General features: G+C 37.3%; 1 protein-coding gene across 1 annotated transcript in view; it reads right to left on the minus strand.

The window, feature by feature from the left end:
- Positions 1-20,171, minus strand: part of GREB1L (GREB1 like retinoic acid receptor coactivator) — a 130,507-nt gene that overhangs the window by 83,148 nt on the left and 27,188 nt on the right. The window contains 1 exon segment of the mRNA XM_078153473.1: positions 4,616-4,744. Within this exon segment, the coding sequence (XP_078009599.1) occupies positions 4,616-4,744 (129 nt within the window).

Below are 20,171 nucleotides of genomic sequence, written 5' to 3' on the forward strand. Positions count from 1 at the left end.
GATATAAAGGCTGATACCATAAGTAAACTGGGAGAACAAGGAATAGTTTACCTATCAGATCTATGGAGAACAGGAGAATTCATGACCAAACAGGAGACAGAGAACATTATGAAAAGCAAAATGGATCATTTTGATTACATTAAATTGAAAAGTTTTTGCACAAACAAAGCCAATGCAACTAAGATTAGAAGGAAGGTAGAAAATTGGGAAAGAATTTTTACAACCAGTCTCTCTGATAAAGGCCTCATTTCTAAAATATATAGAGAATTAAGACAAATTTATGTGAACACAAGCCATTCCCCAACTGATAAATGGTCAAAGGATATGAACAGACAGTTTTCAGATGAAGAAATTAAAGCCATCTATAGTCATATGAAAAAATGCTCTAAATCGTTATTGATTAGAGAAATGCAAATCAAAACAACTCTGAGGTACCACATCACACCTATCAGATTGGCCAACATGACAAAACAGGAAAATGATAAATGTTGGAGAAGATGTGGGAAAATTGGAACACTAATACATTGTTGGTGGAGTTGTGAAATGATCCAACCATTTTGGAGAACAATTTGGAACTATGCCCAAAGGGCTACAAAAATGTGCATACCCTTTGATCCAGCAATAGCACTTCTAGGGCTATATCCCAAAGAGATCAAACAAATGGGAAAAGGACCCACATGTACAAAAATATTCATAGCAGCTCTTTTTGTGGTGGCAAAGAATTGGAAATTGAGAGGATGCCCATCAATTGGGGAATGGCTGAGCAAGTTGTGGTATATGAATGTAATGGAATACTATTGTGCTATAAGAAATGATGAACAGGCTGACTTCAGAAAAACCTGGAAAGACTTATATGGTCTGATGCTGAGTGAAGTGAGCAGAACCAACGAGACTTTGTACACAATAACAGCCACGTTATGCAATGACTAAGATTGTTAAACTGAACCCTTCTCTCAGCATTACGAGGATCTAAGACATCTCCAGAGGCCTCGGGATGGAAAATGCTGTCCACATCCAAAGAAAGAACTATGGAAGTCGAATCGCTATCACTTATTTTTACCTTCTGCTGAGTTTTGTTTCATCTTTCTGATAGTTCCTCCTATTGGTTTTAATTTTTACTTACAACTTCACTAATGTGAAAATATGTTTAATGGGTATGTAAATGTAAAGCCTATATCAGGATTGTGCGCTGTCTTGGGGGGGAGGAAGGGGGAGAAAAATTTTCAACTCAAAAGCATATGGAAGTGATTGTTGATAAATCAAAATAAATTAATAAAATTTTAAAAAATTTAGCATACACCTGTATATGCACCTATCGTCCTCCTTTAAATTATAAGCTCCTCAAGGACAGAGGATGTCTCATTTTTGTCTTTCAATCCCAGCACTTAGCACAGTGTCTGGTGCATAGTATGGGCCTAATATAAATGCTTGTTGATTGAATGAAGTTCAGTGTCATGGAAATAAGAATTGGAAGAATAACAGTAGAGATAACCTGGAAGTCTACAGGACCCCAAAGCAAAAATGAAAACTGCAGTAAAATCTATGTCTTAAAATGTTTACAGAAAAATGCACAAAGTATGAGTTTTTTAAAATGGTGAACTAGAAAATCTTAACACAAGAAGGCAAAATTGACTATCATCTAGATTTGTTAAAATGGAACTCATGACTTTAGAATATGGATCTGAAAGGATATACTTTATTCAAAAAGAAGATGACAGGTAAAAGGTGAAGGGAAGTGGAAAATAGCTACATTTTTTTGTTGCCCAGTCATTTCAGCCATGTCCACGTCTTCAAAAGCATGGCACAATTTTCTAAGAATCTGGTCAGGAGCATTAAACCTCAAAAGGAACTAAACCTGGCATGGAAAGCTAAGGGCCACAAAAGGATAAGTTTCTGTTTTTCCAACAAAGGAAAAAGGGCCATTATGTATGTGGGGATGCGATGATGAAAAGGCAGTGATGCTCAATGATTACTGATACCTAAGATAACTAAGAGTATAGCAAGAGAACATGTATCTGTTTTTGATGAGCAAGTGCCATTAAACTCAGATGAGCTGAATCTCAGAGTAATGACAAAAAATACGGACATGACTGTTCAACCACTATTTTTAAAGATAAACAGGAGATGAAGATGAAAAGAATATGTGCTGCAGAGCTGGGGAAGAACAAACTTTGTCCTTGTTTTTAAAAATGGAGGTGGCAAAATATAGGTCAGTGAGTTTGCATTTGGTACCTGTCCAAATTCTAGATTTATGGTTATTACAAAGATGGTTAACAAACATTAGACAGGGAATTAGTGGTGACAATGAGCCATTATGGTTTTATCAAGAATAGCTTATGCCAAACTAACCTCATTTCCTTTTTTGACAGAATTACCAAACTGGTGAATCAAGGGAATATTGTGGATATGGCTCATCAGGATTTTAAAAAAGCATCTGGCAAAGTCATTCATATTGTTAGTCAGGAAAATAAAGATGTGGACTACACAAGCATATAATTATCTGAATTAGAGATTATCTGAAAGGCCTGTTGCAAAGAGTAGTCACTAATGATTCAATGTCAACTTGGAATTAGATTTCTAGTGGAGATCACCAGGCATCTCTACTTGGTTTTTACAACATTTAACATTTTTAACCATAATTTGATAAAGGTATAGATGGGATGCTTACCAAATATGCAAATGACACAAAGCCTGGAGCAATAGCCAACAATCTGAATGGAAAAGTCAGGATCCAAAAAGATCTTGGCAGATTAGAACACTGAGCTACCTTATAAGATAAAATCTGCCAATGATAAATACAGAGTCTTACAAGGCTTCAAAGCACAAACTTGGGGAGGTGTTTCTAGATGACAATTCTTGTAAAAAAAAAGATCTGGGGGTTTTATTGGACTCCAAACTCAATAAGAACCAAGAGTATAATATGATAGCCAAGAAAGTTAACATTACATGAAGACAAGCATAGTGTCCAAGACAAGGAGATGACCATCTCTGTATTCTGCCATGATCAGACCATATCTGGAATACCCTGTTGAATTCTCGATGCCACTTTTTAGGAAGGACATTGATTAGTTGAGTAGAATCCAGAGTAAGGCAAACAGGATGGTGAAGGGCCTTGAGATCATGCCTCATGAAAATGGCTGAAAGAGCTGGTGATGTTTAGCCTGAAGAGATTACTTTGGAAAGTCATGATAATTATCTTCAAGTGTTTGAAATGTGGTCATGAGGAAGAGGGATCAGACTTATTTTGGTTGGGCCCAGAGGGCAGAAGTAGGAGCAATGGGTAGACCTAGCAAAGATGAAGATTTGGGCTTGATGTAAGACAAAAAATTCCTAACAATTTAAGCTGTGCTAAACTGGATTAGGTTGTCTTGGGAGGCACTGGTTTCTCTGGCACTCTAGCTCTTGGAGTTAAAGAGGAATATCCATCATTTCGTGTGCTGCATATGGTATTCTTTTTTTCAGAGATAAATTGATCCTGATGGATTCTGAGATCCCTTTCACATCCAAGATTTTGCATGATTAAGTCCTGATACTTGTCTCCTCTTTAGTCCTAAAGATAAACATTGTTCTAGATCATAAGAAGGTAGCTTCCCTAATACAGGCATATTCTTTTTTATATCCAGTCAAGGAAACAGAATACATGGGAGAGTCAAAGGAAATCTTTCCTTTCATAGAAATTAGAAATGGAAGAAACATAATTTCAACATAAGAATAACGGCTAGCATTTATCTATAGTGCTTTTTAAGGTTTGCAAAGAGCTTAACATACATTATCCCATTTAATCCTCACAGCAACCCTGGGGACACAGATCTATTATTGTTTCCATTTTACAGAGGAGGAAACTGAGGCTGAGAGAGGGTAAATGACTTCCCTAGAGTTATATAGATACTAAGTATCTAAGTCAAACAGTGTGTTCACTGTACCACCTAGCTGCAAAACTGTAACCCAAGTTCCTTCATTTTACAAAGAAACTTTGAATGAAACTTTGTAAAAACAGGTTAAGTGATTTGCCCCCAAATTGCCCCCAAATTAATATAAATTAAAACTTGTCAGTCTGATTATACATTCTTCAGAACAAAGATACAAAGGACTACATAATATGACTTAAGGGACTGTTAAGTAGTCCTGCTGAATGCTGGGAATTTGAGAGCTTTCTGTTCCCAAATTTCATCCAGATGGCGTTCTTATCCTAGCTGACCAGTCTTTTCTAAAGCCTTGTGGGGCCTTAGGCCTGGAATCACAAAGCTAAGAGGCTCACAGAGAGGATCCTAGCTTTACACCCATCCTTTAGCAAGCTCTAAAAATCACTGAGAGCAGCGGAAAAGGTGGAGGGTCTTTGAGGTTCTTCTCATGGACTACCAGAAGGCTCCCTGAGAACCCACTGACAAGTGAAAAAATATCTCTTTGGCTGGTTAGAAGCTACAGGGGACAATTCTCTGGGCATGATGGAGAGAACACAAGGCTTCAGGCCACTAAGCCTCACTTTTTCTCTTTTTCATTTGGCAAACAGGCATATAGCTTTTTACTCTTTTCAATTAATCACAAAAAGTTTCACAACAAGTTCTTTCTGGACTATGGTTTTACAGGAGACTTGAAATAGCAAGGGAAACATTACCTGAAGTGAACGTCTTCCCTACAATCTGCAAAGATAAAGCCAGTGGTTTCACAAGGTTCTTGTTCCTGGGCAGGTCCTGAGTTCCACTTAAATTAACAGCCAAATTAGCTGGACTGAGGACTGGTGAGTCTTTAAAAAGAAAGAAGTTTTTTCATTAATAATATTCCAAATATAATTTAAAACAATAGTTGCCTAGCCAAAATAAATCAAACTAATAAAGCCTAATGATGGGTAGCCTGGGGGAAGGGAGAGAAATACATGCATGCATTTGCTGGTGGCAATGATAATAAGCATAGTCTTTTTGGAAAGTAACCTGGCATGTACAAAATGAGTAGCAAAACTAGTCCTAACTTTTGAGCCCACTATTGGGAGCACAGACTAAGGAAATAACTTAAAAGAAAAAAAAGACCTGCAGATTGCTTAAAGTTTTGTATTACACACACACACACACACACACACACACAAACTTATATATACACACACACATATATGTAAGTATCTTAATATAAATTTATATATAGCAAAGCAATTGGAAACAATCTAAAGTTCCAAGGGTTGAGGAACAGAAAATACATCAACATAGTTATTGCCATAAAAATAATAACTATGAAAAATCTTATACAATAGATGGGAAAGGAAGGAGAAGGGAATCAATATTTGCATAGCACCTACTATATGTCAGGCACTGTTCTAAGTGGTTTTACAAATAATATCTCAACTGATCCTCAAAACAATCCTGTAAGATAGGTGCTAATTTTTTTTTACAATTGAGGAAACTGAGGCAAACAAAGCTTAAGTGAACTGCCCAGGGTCACACAGCTAATAAGTGTTTGAGGCCAAATTTGAACTCAGGTCTTCCTGACTGCTGGCCCAGTGCTCTATCCACTGGGCTACCAGCTGCACTAGCAAAATACCCACATGAAATAATGCAAAGTGAACAAAAGAATTAGGGATACAGTATACATACTAAAGGTAGTTATGTAAAAATACGTGTATCATGGAAGTAAACAGATACAGTTTTAGATAATATATGTAACATCCCTTTCAGAGCTACTCCTACGATTAGCATACTCATAGATTGAGTCTTCAGAGACAACTACTACTCCCAGGTTCCTGGGTCAGTCCGTGGGCCAAGGCTCCTAGTCCTACAGTTCACAAGCCTCCGTTAGTTGGTTACATTTCTCATTAACAGTCAGTCAGCAGACACAATCAGAACAAAGGTATCTGCTAAACTGACAAAGCATTGAACAACAACTACAAAACTCCCTGCCATTAAACTGAGGTGCACTCTCCCATAAATATACACAGCATATATGGAATAGAGATTTTGTTTATCTATGTTATTAAAAAAGTTTCTAGTTTAATTTCATTTTCAATCATATTTTTGCTTTCTATTTTATTAATCTCTTCCTTGACTGTCAGGATTTTTATTCTGGTGCTTAATTGAGGCTTTTTAATTTGTTGGGTTTCTAAGTTTTTTTAGTTGCCTGCCCAATTCAAGACAGTTCACTTTTGAGATAGCACTAACCTCTTGCCTCAGATAAGCCAAGAGGTGATAAAGACTGTTGTGCCAGATGGAGTTTTCAAGGCTAAGCACAGACCCAGTCTCTGACTTTGATGCAGATGGACAACTTCTTCAGCTAGCACAGGAAACAAGCCAAAGGGGGTTGAAGGTCAGACTCCTAAGAGAACTACTAATCCATAGTTAAATATATTAAAGTTCTTTGAGGTTTACTGAGAAAAGCTCACTAAAGAGCAGTTTTATTGTTGGTACTATATTAGAAATATTTTTTAAAATTATTTTATGCCTAAACTAGTTGGCTACTTCTTCCCAGGACAGAGATGGTCATATTTTTCCCAGAAAATCTGAGGGACTTTTGCATTGCCATACTTGTTGCACTGTGGACAGTAAGGCATTAAATGATCCTCTGATGGCTTGTGTAACACTCTTCACTCTACAGTTGCTTCCCTTCCACTCCATCCTTAACCGTAGGAACTTTGGATGGCAAAACAAATGAGGAGGTGGTCACAGGAAGTGACAAGATGCTGTTGTGGCAGAGGGTTGCTAGGATCAAGCTCAAGCTCAGAGGAGAGGAATGATATTGATGCCAACGTGACTCCTTCCTGGGACTGACTGCTAAGCCCACTCATTCTGTACCATACTGGGCAGGGTGAGGCTGAAATTAAAGAGCTGAGACTGGAGAGAGCACCAATCCTCATGAGATCCAGTTCTCATAGATCCTAAAATTCCACACTATAGGCTGAACTGAGATAATTAGTCTGGAGTTTCTGTTTCTTCATCCAATGACTGGCCCTGCTGGATGAATGAACAGAATTTCCTGAAGCCTGTGCTGTTGACTCCCCTTTGCTCACTCAAAGAAAGTATATTCATGGAGAATGAAACACTCACACTGTATTTCCTAGAACTCCTGGGTTGCATTAATCCTCTGGGAAGTAACTTTCAGAGTATAGGTGAATGGCAGGCTTACAGCTGCTTGGTAGATGTTTATCATTTTCATCATTGTTATTATTATCATTATGCAATGTGTTCTAATTATTATGTACTCTTTGTTTATCAATTCGATGCTAAGAGTAAAAACAACTCTAAGTAGTAGTTAAGTATGCTTGTCTGTTTTTATGGTGGACAGTTACATTATGCCAAGGTCACATGACCAGAACTCATTTTAATATACTTTGTTTAGAAAGAAGGTGAGGTTTTATAGGTAAGTGGGGCCGATAGTGAACACAGCACTAACTCTCATCACTTCTGCACAGTGAGACATGGGCAAACGACTAAGATGAGGGTGGGGACTCCCTAGGAACCAGGTCTTCAGAGTTAAACCAGAATCAGGTGACTGGCTGTCAATGGCACCTGGTGGTTACATTTGAGAGAGTTCATGTATCTACCTACACAAGCATTTAATACCACCAGGGACTAATTTTAAGTTCTTCAGAATTTAATAATTATAAATACAAAGAGATTTTCAAAACTTCAAAACAGCAGGATAGTCTCTTTTTTTTTCTAGAACTTACATCGAATACATGAAGGATTTGTGACTTTACTGATGGAACACCAACATGAAGACGACAACCCTTCTATACCTTTTAGTCATAGAGATTTGCCAGAAATTCAGGCAAAACTTAAGTCACTTGCCTTTAGTCACTAGTAAAGAAGAGAGGGTTTGAACCTAGGTTTTCCTTTCTACAAATCTAGCAGCCCCTATATAACATTCCTGAGTATAGCCAGAACTAGACTAAAATGTAACTGGGAAATATTTAACAAAAATATTTTTTAAATAATAGAACATAGATAATGTTAAAATGTTGTTCACTAAGTCAGTGTGACCCACAGGGATCATTATGTATGGTTTAGTGGCCCCTTTTCTATTTGAGTTTGATGCCACTGTACTACATCATTCTCTCTTTCCAAAGCTTGCCAATGAGTTTGGTACAATAGTTTATCAGAGAAAGTTGGTTCTGGGAAGTCAGTTGGTTTTTTCAGGCTAAAAAAAAGAAGAAATAAAAAACTATATTAACTCTTTTTTTTTTTGTGAGGCAATTGTGACTTGCCCAGGGTCGCACAGCTAGTAAGTGTCAAAGGTCTAGTCTGAGACCAGATTTGAACTCAGGTCTTCCTGACTCCAGGGCCAGTGCTCTATCCACTGTGCCACCTAGCTGCCCTAACCTTTTTTATTTCTAATTAAAAACTGGTAAAAATCCAAATTGTAGGAGTCATGGAATGGGCTCATATTTAATGTAAAACTCATCAATTTAAACAAACACAGCATTTCCCAATTAATAAATGGTCAAAGGATATGAACAGGTAGTTCTCAGATGAAGAAATTAAAACCATATACAGTCATATGAAAAAATGCTCTAAATCACTACTGATTACAGAAATGCAAATCAAAACAACTCTGAGGTACCACATCACACCTATCAGATTGGCCCACATGACAAAACAGGACAATGATAAATGTTGGAAAAGATGTGGGAAAATTGGAACACTAATGCATTGTTGGTGGAGTTGTGAACTGATCCAACCATTTTGGAGAGCAATTTGGAACTGTGCTATAAAAATGTGCATGCCCTTTAACCCACAATAGCACTTCTAGGGCTATATCCCAAAGAGATCATAAAAATAGGAAAAGGACCCACATGTACAAAAATATTTATAGCAGCTCTTTTTGCGGTGGCAAAGAATTGGAAATTGAAGGGATGCCCATCAATTGGGGAATGGCTGAACATGTTGTGGCATATGAATGTAATGGAAAATCACTGTGCTATAAGAAATGATAAGCAAGCAGACTTCAGAAAAACATGTATGGTCTGGTGCTAAGTGAAGTGAACAGAACCCGAAGAACGTTGTACACAGTAACAGCCACGCTGTGTGATGACTAATGTTGATAGACCTAGTCTCATGATGGAAAATGCTATCCACATTCAAAGAAAGAATTATGGAGTTTGAATGCAGATCAAAGCATACTATTTGCTATTTTTTTTCTTCTGTTGAGTTTTGTTTCCTCTTTTCTGGTGGTTCCTCCTATTGGTTCTAATTCTTCGTTACAACATCAATAATGTGAAAATATGTTTAACAGAAATGTATATTTATAGCCTATATCAGACTGTGTGCTATCTTGGGGAGGGAGGGAGGAAGGGAGGAGGAGAAAAATGTGAAACTCAAAAGTTTATGGAAGTGATTGTTGATTAAATCAAAATAAATTCATACATTATAAAAACAAAATTTCTTATCCTTTCAGCCCTACTTTCTGCATCACTCAGATACTGTTAGTCATATGGTCAATCGTCCTGGCCCCCAAGCAAAAAACACTGAAGTCTTTTTCAGTTTCTCTGAACATACCTTTTTCCCTTCTGTTCTCAATTCTGAATCTACTGTCAAACTTACTTTTATCTCTCATTTGAACATTACAGCATATCTCACTCTTTTCTAGATTCTCTTTCCTGCAATTATATATAAATGAAACAGTCAAAATAATGCTCTATGATCAGAGAATTTTGAGATCTCAGAGTTGAAAGGGATCTCAAAGGTCATCCAAAATTAAATAATGCTTAAATTAGAATTTTTTTTGTCTAGAATTTGATTTAATTGTTGTAGAGTGAACACCTGTAGAGGAAACCCTCTAACAATGAAAACTGGAAACTACTCTGCAATTTATAGTCTTAGAAAGTTTCCTGGGGCATTGAGAATTTAAATAACTTGCCCAGGTAAGGTTACAAAGTCAGCTTGTAGAAGATGTGGGACTTGAACCCAGTTCTTTCTTATTGTCAGCTCTCCATTCATTATGCAACAGTGCTTCAAAAATAGGAATACTCTCAACAATATTCTCATCAAATGGTCATACGGCCCACAGCAGAAGATTTATTTTGCATCATGTCATACTACAGTAAAGTCTCTGCTAGCCAGGATCATCACGGAATGAGTCATTCTGCATAGATTTTTTCAGGTAACTAAGGACCTAACCCTGTATGCCAATTACTATATGTATGTATGTATGTATGTGTGTGTGTGTGTGTGTGTGTGTGTGTATATGTATATATATATATATATATATATATATATATATACATATATACACACACACACACGTGTATATATATGCCTATATACACATATATACATATATCTACACATTCAGGCCACTTATGCCTCTCACTAGGTAAGTGCTTGTGTACATGGGCATGAATGTATACACACACACACACACACACTCCTAAGGTTCCCTCTGTCTGGGATGATAATAAATCACATTTCTCCAGCACTTTAAGCATTACAAAACACTGTAATTTAGGAATTATTATCCCCATTTTACACATGAAGAAACTAGTTAAGAGACTTGTCTATCCTAAAGTCAGGAAGCAGTGGAAATTCCTACTCCATCCCCACTGGCACATACTGAATGCTAATCTTTTGGTTAGCTAAAACTCCTATGCCCTTTCCCAAGTTGTCGGGTCATAGAACACTCTGGGGTTTGAAATACATTGTAGGATCTTATATAGGTCGTCTCAGAGTGTAGAATACCCATGAGACAAATGGAGTCAGGGTATTCTGGAGCAAAATTGAACAAATTAAATTTTTTTTTGCACTAAATTTTTTTTTTCATTGAGTATTTTGATGCATAATTTCTTGCTGAATATTTTGGAAGAGATTATATTACTAACATGGAAAATTTCTCATAGAATATGGCATACAGTGGGTACATAGAACACAGTATGGGAAACATTTCCCTGTGAGTTTTTTTTTTTAAACACAAACTACTTTAAAATCATCTTCCCAAATTGTACTTGTACAGCTGATTTTTTTTTAAATATTGGTATAGATTTAACCTCCTCATTGTCTTGCAACTGTGGTCCTGGGGTCTCTGCCAGCAGAGAACAAGCCCGAGCATAACTAAGAGTACAGGAAGGTTTCAAGGATAGTCTCAGCAACGCAACTGATGTTTGCCACTGAAGGACAAATTTAAATTCAGAATATCACTAGGTTGTCTACATAGTGATTAAAAATTTTTGCCTACAGCATCTCCTAAACAAATAAGGAATAGAGGGTTTACAATCTGTATCAGCGGAGGGAGTATCCCCAGCAAGAAAAGAATAGATTCTTGAAGTATCATAAAATATTAAAGAAAAGGGGCTTAATATTTATTCCTGCTACCTTGATTTTTCAAAGAATGCTAACAGCAGTTGTACAATACCATCTGTATGTTCCTTCAGTAATTAGTCTGGGCTTCGAGGCACCAGTATACTTGAAGTAGCACAATCCTCTCTTACTAGCTTCTGATGTATCTCAGCCTCCAAGTCTTCCTTCACTATGTTTACAGTATACTTGCAGTTTGAAGACTATTCCTCTTCAAAATGGAAGGGGCATAAAAAAAGACTTAAAAGATAGCTGTTAGATTGTTATCTTTACCTCCCATCTGGATAACGGCTATAATATGGCACATATTTGACTGGTTGGTCTTCCTGCCTCATGTCTTTCCCCACTTTGGTTCGCCCTTCACACAGCTGTCAAATTAATCTGTCTAAAGTACAAATCTGACCACGTCATCCATGTCACTGATCAAATGACCATGTCATTGCATAAACTCCAGTGGCTCTCTGTCACTTCTAAGATCAAATATAAAATCCTCTGACTGGCATTCACAGACTTTCACAGCCTGGTCCCTTCCTACCTTTTTAGGCTTCTTGTACTTTATACACTTTATGATATCGTGACAACTGGTCTCCTTGCTGTTTCTAATACAAAACACTTCATCTCCCAACTCCCATTAGACTGTGAGCTCCTCAACAGCAAGGGCTGTCTTTTGCCTTTCTTTGTACCCCTAACACTTGGCAGGCACTTATTAAATGCCTGCTGACTGATTTACTGACTTATATGAGTAAAGGTACCTTCATTTTACATGTTATAACCAATCTGAAACTAAAAACTACATTCTTGTCTGGTTCCTTATCTCCTTATAGAAGCAATTCCAAATCTTTTCTTCCCTCCTCAAGCTCCCTAACCCCCATTTTCTCTGCCTTTACTCTGTATCAACTAATGACCTTGTCTCTTTACTGAAAAAAAAAATAAGGCCATCTGATGTGTCCTCTCCCATTATCTTCTCCTCAAAACCCACTGATACCATCATCCAATTTCTCTTCCTCTCCCCTAGTCTCTCACAACAAGGTAGCCTTTTTCCTTGCCAAGGTCAAACCATCTGACCATGATCTTATCACCTCTTGTATTCTCTGGCAGACTGCACCCTCAATTATCCCTCCTCTCTCTTGAACCTTCGACCTCTTCCTATCAACTGGCTCCTTTCCTACTGCTTTCAAACATTCCCAACTTCCCTCCATCCTTAAAAAAAATTAACTATCCTATCACCCCCTCAAGCTATCATGTTGTATCTCTCCTTCCTCTCTAAGCAATGTCCTTGAAAAGGTTGTTTACACTCAGATGCTTCCACTTCATTTTTTTTCCACTCACTCCTCAACCCTTTCTAATCTGACTTTCAATTTCATTACTCAGTTTTACTCTCTAAAGTAATCAATGATCTTTTAATTGCCAAATATGATAATCTTTTCTTAACCTAGTCCTTCAAGATTTATCTGTTTTTTCTTTTATTTTTAATTTATACAATAAAACAAGCATTTTCATAACACAGAATTTAAAAAAGATGATTGCACGTGAAACTACAAATCTATTACTCACAACTTGCTATTCCTTTTAAATATATAATAAAGTTATCCTATAACTTTTTTTCTTCCCCCCCACCCTAAAGATGGCTACCATTAGACACAACTATGTACAGGTGTATATCTATATGTATATCTATATATTCTATACATATTTCTATCTACCAGTTCTTTCTCTGGATGCAAATAGTTGTCTTCCTTCATAGGTCCTTTGTAGTTAATCTGGGCATATATAATAGTCAAAATGGCAGTCACTCAAAGTTGTTTTTAAAACAGTATTGCTGGTACTGTATACAATATTCTCTTGGTTCTGCTCGTTTTGCTCTTCATTATTTGTGCAAGTCTATCCATGTTTTTCTAAGATCACTGAGCTCATCATTTTTTATAGCATGGTAGTATTCCATCACAATTCCCCAACGAAAGACATCTCCACAATTTCTAGTTCTTTGCCACCACAAAGAAAGCTATTATAAATATTTTAGAACATATAGGCTCTTTTCCTTTTTCCCTAATCATCTTGGGAAACAGACCTAGTAGTGGTATTGCTGGGTCAAAGGGTATAGGGCATAGGCAGTTTAATAACTCTTTGGGAATAATTCCAGATTAAGACTTATCTGTTGTATTTGATGCTGCTGACCACCCTCACTGCCAGGACACTCTCTCCTCTCTGCGTTTTCATGACACTACTCTCTCTTGGTTTATTGCCTACCTGTATGACCATTCCTCAGTCTCCCTTACTGGTTCATCATCCCATGTCTCATCCCTGTCAGTGTTCTACAAGGTTCTCTACTAATACATCTTTTATCCTTCAATACTCTTTCTTAGTAACCTTATGAGTTCCCAAGGGCTTAACTATCCTTTCTATGTAGATGACTCTTCAATCTATATATCAAGCTTCAGTCTCTTCCCTGAGCTTCAGTTCCATATCACCAATGTCCTACTGGACATTTCAAACTGAATGTTTCAGAGAAATCTTAAACTCAACATAAATGAACTCCTCATCTTAGCCTTATGTCTTCCTCTTCCTGACTTTCCTAGACCTTCAGTCTACCAGGTTGGTAATCTCAGCATTATTCTGGATTCCTCACTTCTTCACCCCAAGTATCTAATCAGTTGCCAAATATTGACAATTCTCCCTTCACAACCTCTCTTGCATCTGATCCCTTCTCTCTACTCACACAGTTACTATCTTAGTTCAGGTACTCATCACCTGTCACTAGACTACTGGAATAGCTTCCTAATTAATCTCCCTGCCTCAAGTCTTTCCCTACTCCAGTCCATCCTACATACTGCTGCCATAGTAATTTTCCTTGAGTGTAGGTCTGACCATGTGATTCCCCTACTTAAAAAACTTCACTGGTTGCCTAATGACTCTAGAATAAAATAAAATAAAAAGCCCTGCGCAGCCTGACCCCACCCCATCTTCCCAGCCTTACTGGACATTAATCTCCTTTTAGCACTCTGTGGCCCAGATAAAATGGCCTTTTCTCCATTGCTCACATAAGGAATACCACTTCTACATCTTTGCACTGGCTACCCTCCATTCCTTGAATGCACTTCCTCCTTACCTTCTCTTCACACAATCCCTCTCTTTGTGCTTTATAGCACAGGCATCATCTTCTGCATGCAGTCTTTCCTGGTCCTCCCAATTACTAGTATCCTCTTTCCTAAACTACCTTATACTTTATGTGTGTGTGTGTGTGTGTACACACACACACACACACATATATTTGTATTTATTCACTTTCTGTTTTATTCCGTATGTATTTTTATATGTACTTGTTTACCCTACTGGAACAGTAAGCTTAATACAAGCAGGAATTCTATCATCCTTTGTACCTGTAAACAACAGATAAAGCACTGGGCCTGGAGTAAGGAAAATGTGAGTTCAACACTAGCCACAGACACTAGCTGTATAACCTGGGCAAGTCACTTAACCTGTGCGCCTCAATTTCCTCAAGTGCAAAATGGGAATAACAATAACACTGACCTCCCAGGGTTGTTGTAAAGATCAAATGAGATATTTGTAAGTATTAGTTCAGCACAGTGCCTGGCACATAGTAGATGCCATGTAAATACTTTTCTTCTCTCCTTTGCATCCCCAGCACTTAAGCACAGGGCCAAGCACACAGTATCTTAATAAATACCTGCTGATTGATAAGATTATTGTCCAGTTTAGACATACTACTGTGTGAATTATGCTTTTTCTAATTTGGGAAATTTGTAAAAATCACAGATCTTGTACTGGAAAGTATCTAAGAGGTCATCTAGTTCAGTGTTCCACCCCACTGCACCCCCTCACTTTAAAGATAAAGAAACTGGTCCACAGTGGTTAAGATATTGGGCCAAGGTCAGATTCATGGTAACTGACAGAGACAAGTCTTCTGACTCCAAAAAGAAAACTCTCTCCACAGTATGACACCTTTGCTCAATTATGAGGCAAAAACCATGCTCTGTGATCCACTAACCATGAAGACCAAGCATATATGAAGAGAGTTTTAGTGTGGAAATTAAATAAAGCTCAGTTAGTATGACATTTAATGCTCTGTATGACCATCCTGCTTATGTGATAAGCTATTCTTGTAAATTAATGTAAATAAAATATATATTTTTAGAATCAAATGAAGCATTAATAGTGGTAAGCTGTGAAAATAGGTGGTCTTGGAGGTAGGGGGGAAGCAGATGGAAGAGTTTTTCCTTCTCTCAGATTCTTGGAAATGCAGCGTAACATAGCAGAAACAGTAGTAGATGTGATTTTTTTTTCTTCTGTTGAAAGCACCACCATCTTTTCAAAGTTCATGACTTTAAAGTGACTTTAGAGTCTTTCCTTTTCCTCAAGTTTTATCTTCAGAGAGTTTCTATATATTTTGTGTTTACTTAAATGTGTACATGTTCTGCCCCATCCCTACCCTCCTCCCATAGAATGTAAGCTCCTTGAGGACAGGGACTACTTCATCTAGGTTGTGTTGCTAGTACCTGACACTTTTCCCCCCACATCTGTGATTTCATCAGGATATAGAAACCTCTCTAAACTTCAGTTTCTTTATCTGTAAAATGTCTTCTAGGAGGGGCAGCTAGGTAGCGCAGTGGATAGAGCACCGGAGAACTTGAGTTCAAATCCTGCCTCAGACACTTGACACTTACTAGCTGTGTGACTCTGGGCAAGTCACTTAACCCAGACTGCCCTGCAGCCCCCCCCCCCCAAGATCCTCTAAGGTCTGTTCTAGCTCTAAATCTTAGGATCCCACAAGGAGGATCTACTCTTCTTTCTCCTTCCCAACTGTGATCTTAGTAGAGGGTGCTTACCCAATCTCAAACCAAGCCAGACCCAGGATCCCAGGAATCTTCTAAGGAAGCATGTACAGAGGCTCGAGCCTTGTAGGAAACAGCCAATTTCATGTACAGATTATATTTCAAGCTCAGGGTCTGCACTCTACACCTCTGATCCCTGACAGTCATTTAAAAAATTCATACTATTTTGATGTATGCATGTGTGTGTTGATGGTAATCGACATCAGAAGTTTCTTTTAAGTCCATATGCAGTTTCTAGGTTCAACAATGGTGTAACCCTCTAGATTTTATAGACATACAGATGACTGATGTCTAAGCATTTAGACTAGCTGTGGAGTGTCCAGATTCAGTTATTATGTCACTAAAAGGATCTCTCCATTATCTTGTCTCATCACATTTAATTTCCTTCTTCTCTCCCTCTTCTTTTCCCTTTCCTGCTCCTCCTGTTTGCTTTATGTTACATTAACTGTACAGCTGACTCTTCACTCTCTGGAGAAGATGACTCTGAGGACATTGACTGTGTCTTATTTATCTTTTTTATCTTCTAAGTGACTACCACAATGCAATGAACCACCAATACATATTTGTTGAATGAACTAATTAATAAAAACTGTTAACCTAAAAAAATTCACACTACTGGTCACAAAGGGAATCGGTGAGAGTGAAAGTATGGCTCAATGCCATCTCTATCACTAGCTAGAAAGAAAAATAATGCAGAATCTTTACTTCTCTCCTGTCTCAGAGGGACTAGTACTTTTCCTCCTTGCCTAGGCTAACTCTTCCACTATGCCTTTGTTTCCATCATGTTCTGCCTTCTCCAGGATTTTGACTCCATCAATCATCACCTCCCCCCCCAACATTTAAAAATATCCTTATTGATATTTCTCATTTTTATATCACTGACATTTCCCCCAATTCCCTCCTCTTCCCCCCTTCCACAGAGCCATCCTTTATAACAGCTACTTTAAAAGAGGAAGAAAAAAAATTTCAGCAAAACCAATCAACCCATCAAAAAAATCTGATGTGATATTCAATATTCATCATCTGTGGACCCCTAGCTCTGCAGAGGAACTAGAGAAGTGTCTTCTCATATCTCTTCATGAGGGGTAAGCTTGACCTCAATAATTCTCAACATACACTAACAATGGTTCTTCTGTTCCTTCTAACTGTTGCAGTCATGGTATATATTTCTCATCACCATTTTTAAAACAGGTGACAGGTGACAGTTTTTTTCTTTTTTTAACATCACAGTCATCTCCCAATATATTTTTCCACTACCATCCTACTTCCCCCCTCACTAGCTTTTTAACCCTAACTAGTAACAAGCAAAAACAATTAAGCAACTAACAAAGCAAGGAAGTGTACAAGTAGATATAACATTTTCAACCCATAGACTCTCATATCTAAAGTGAGTGAGAGATGTATGTTTTATCTTGTTTTGCAGATCCAAAATTGTTCTTAATACAGTTGCTTTTTAGTATTGTTTTCATTAACGTTATTCTACTTTTTATATGTATATGTGTAATCAATAAATATATGTGTGTTTATATAGAGAGAGGGAGAGGAAAAAGAGAGAGAGAGAGAGAGAGAGAAAGAGAGAGAGAGAGAGAGAGAGAGAGAGAGAGAGAGAGAGAGAGAGAAGAGAGAGAGAGAGAGAGAGAGAGAGAGAGAGAGAGAGATCTGGTTCTTAACTTTGTATTACTTCACACATCTTTCCATATTTCTCTGAATTCTTCATATCTTTCATTTCTTATAACAAAATGATATTTCATATATAATAGTTTGTCAGCAATCTCTTCATTTCTGTAGTTTCAACTATTACCTCTATCACCTCTATTCAATGACTATCAAATCTGTATTTCCAACCCTGCATTCTCTCCTGAGTTCCATCCCCACATTTTCAAATATTGGACATAGATGTTCTACTGTCACCTCACACTTATCATGTCCATGACATACTTATACTTCTCCTTAAATATCCTCTTCTACACTTGCTAATTTTTGCCATCGGCATCACCATTTCCCCAAACACCCATATTTGAAAACTTACTATTTTCTTTATTTCAACTTTATAGAGGCCTTTTACATACAATGCACTAATTCCTTCCTTTCTTTTATCTCCCAAATACAATCAATTGTCAAATATTATAAATTCCACATTCAGAATATATTTCCTATAGTTGCCCCCTGTTTTCTATTACCACTGCCACCATACTCATGACATTTTTCATTACCTGTCATGAATTACTGAAATAGTCCTTTAAATGATCCCACTACTCTCTCTTCCCTCTTCCAATCCACTCCACAATCCATTATCAAATCTTAAATGTACTATATAAAATCTGAGCTATTATTATTACTATCTCATGCTAACATCACATCCCAATCTTATCTTATGTCCTTTTCCTGTTCTATTCACCAGCTAAGCCAGCCTATACACTCACTGGTTTACAAATATATCCCCTGCTTTCCCGTGTCCCCAGCTTTGTTTATAGCATTCCCTATATCTAAAATCCTATCCTCATGTACTCCCCTGTAGAAATCTTATCCTTCCTTCCAGACCCATCCCAATTGTCACACCTCCCCCTTCCCCTGAACATGATGTGTTCTCTGAACTCTCCAAATGGAAATAAACTTCTCTTTCTCAGAATTTTCCTGCTTTTAGTCATTTTGTAGTCATTTGTATGCATCTTGTTATCTACTACAGGACTACAAGCTTCATCAAGGCTAGAACCTTGCCTTATTGTGCTTGTATTCCCTAGTACTTAGTTCAGAGCCTTGTATATAGTAGCTCACAGTAAATGATTCTTGAACTGAATGCCCTACTGATGATGTTGAATGACTGGTATCATCTTTATATTCAAAAGATAGCACTTATCAATAAGTTAATAATCACCCAAAACACAAGGTAATAGCTTAGTTGTCTGAAAAAGAACTAGATACATACTTGGCACTCATCACACATTGCTGAATCAGATGGACCCTCAAACAAGCACATTATGCTATGCTTAGGGAAGTTTACCCACCTGGCAGCATCTGTCCTAATAATTTATAAATTCTACAGGAAATTTCTAATCATGTATAGAATTGAATGTCATAACTGTAAGTTATGCAAAATATGTTAATTCTATTAATTTTTTATTATACTTTTATTTGAAAAATAAAATACGTTGGCTATTTACTAAGTCCATACTTCAATCCTCAACAACAATGGAAAATTTTTCTTGCAAATTATAGTATGGTTTCCCTAATCAAGTTGAATTTTTATATAGACATATGCTATTTCTGAAAGTGGGATGGTAAGAATATTTTTTTAAAGTCTTGTTACAATATGAATTATCAAGCTGATTGATTAAAAGTCAGTGAAAAGAAAGCCATATGCAAAGGATAAAAGGAAAGCAGTACTCAAAACATAAAATATATATATACAATTATTATAAACCCCTGGGAAGTGGGGTCAAGAAAAAACTATAAATAAGAGTTCCTTCCCTCTCCCAAATAGAATACAATGTTTGAACCGAACCACTCCCTCTAAGAAACCTTGACCACAAGCCATGGCTAAATGTAAATTTGTTTAAACATTGTGTTCCCCTAGCTGATTAGAAATATAATCCCCTAAGAAAGGATGGAGCTTGTTATCTCAGGCAAGGTGCCTTTTGTAAACACTGACCAATGTTTGCAGGGGAATTGGAATGCTAATGTTCAATTCCCACAATCTCCTCCTTCCTAGAATCTGTAGGAACCAAAACTATTTAAGCTTCAAACATCCTGTATAAAAATTTATGGAACTGAAATTTCTAGCTTTACAGAGCTCATTTTCAAGAAGTCTTCCTTCTGAGCAAATTTTCTGGGCTGATCCTGCAATTACTTTTAATACCTAATGAACTGACCACATCTTTACACTGTTAGGATGCTAGATGGCAACTGGGGCAAGCAACGAACAACACTGACTTAGTCAGGGAGACCTCAGTTCAAAGTCAGCCTCAGATACCTACTAACTGGATCACAACCTCTCTCTGCCTTGTTTTCCTTATCTGTAAAAGGGGGATAATAATAACACCTACCTCACAGTATT

The sequence above is a fragment of the Phascolarctos cinereus genome, unplaced genomic scaffold (assembly GCF_003287225.1).
Source record: "Phascolarctos cinereus isolate Bilbo 61053 unplaced genomic scaffold, phaCin_HiC Scaffold_4;HRSCAF=312, whole genome shotgun sequence".
Lineage (NCBI taxonomy): Eukaryota > Metazoa > Chordata > Mammalia > Diprotodontia > Phascolarctidae > Phascolarctos > Phascolarctos cinereus.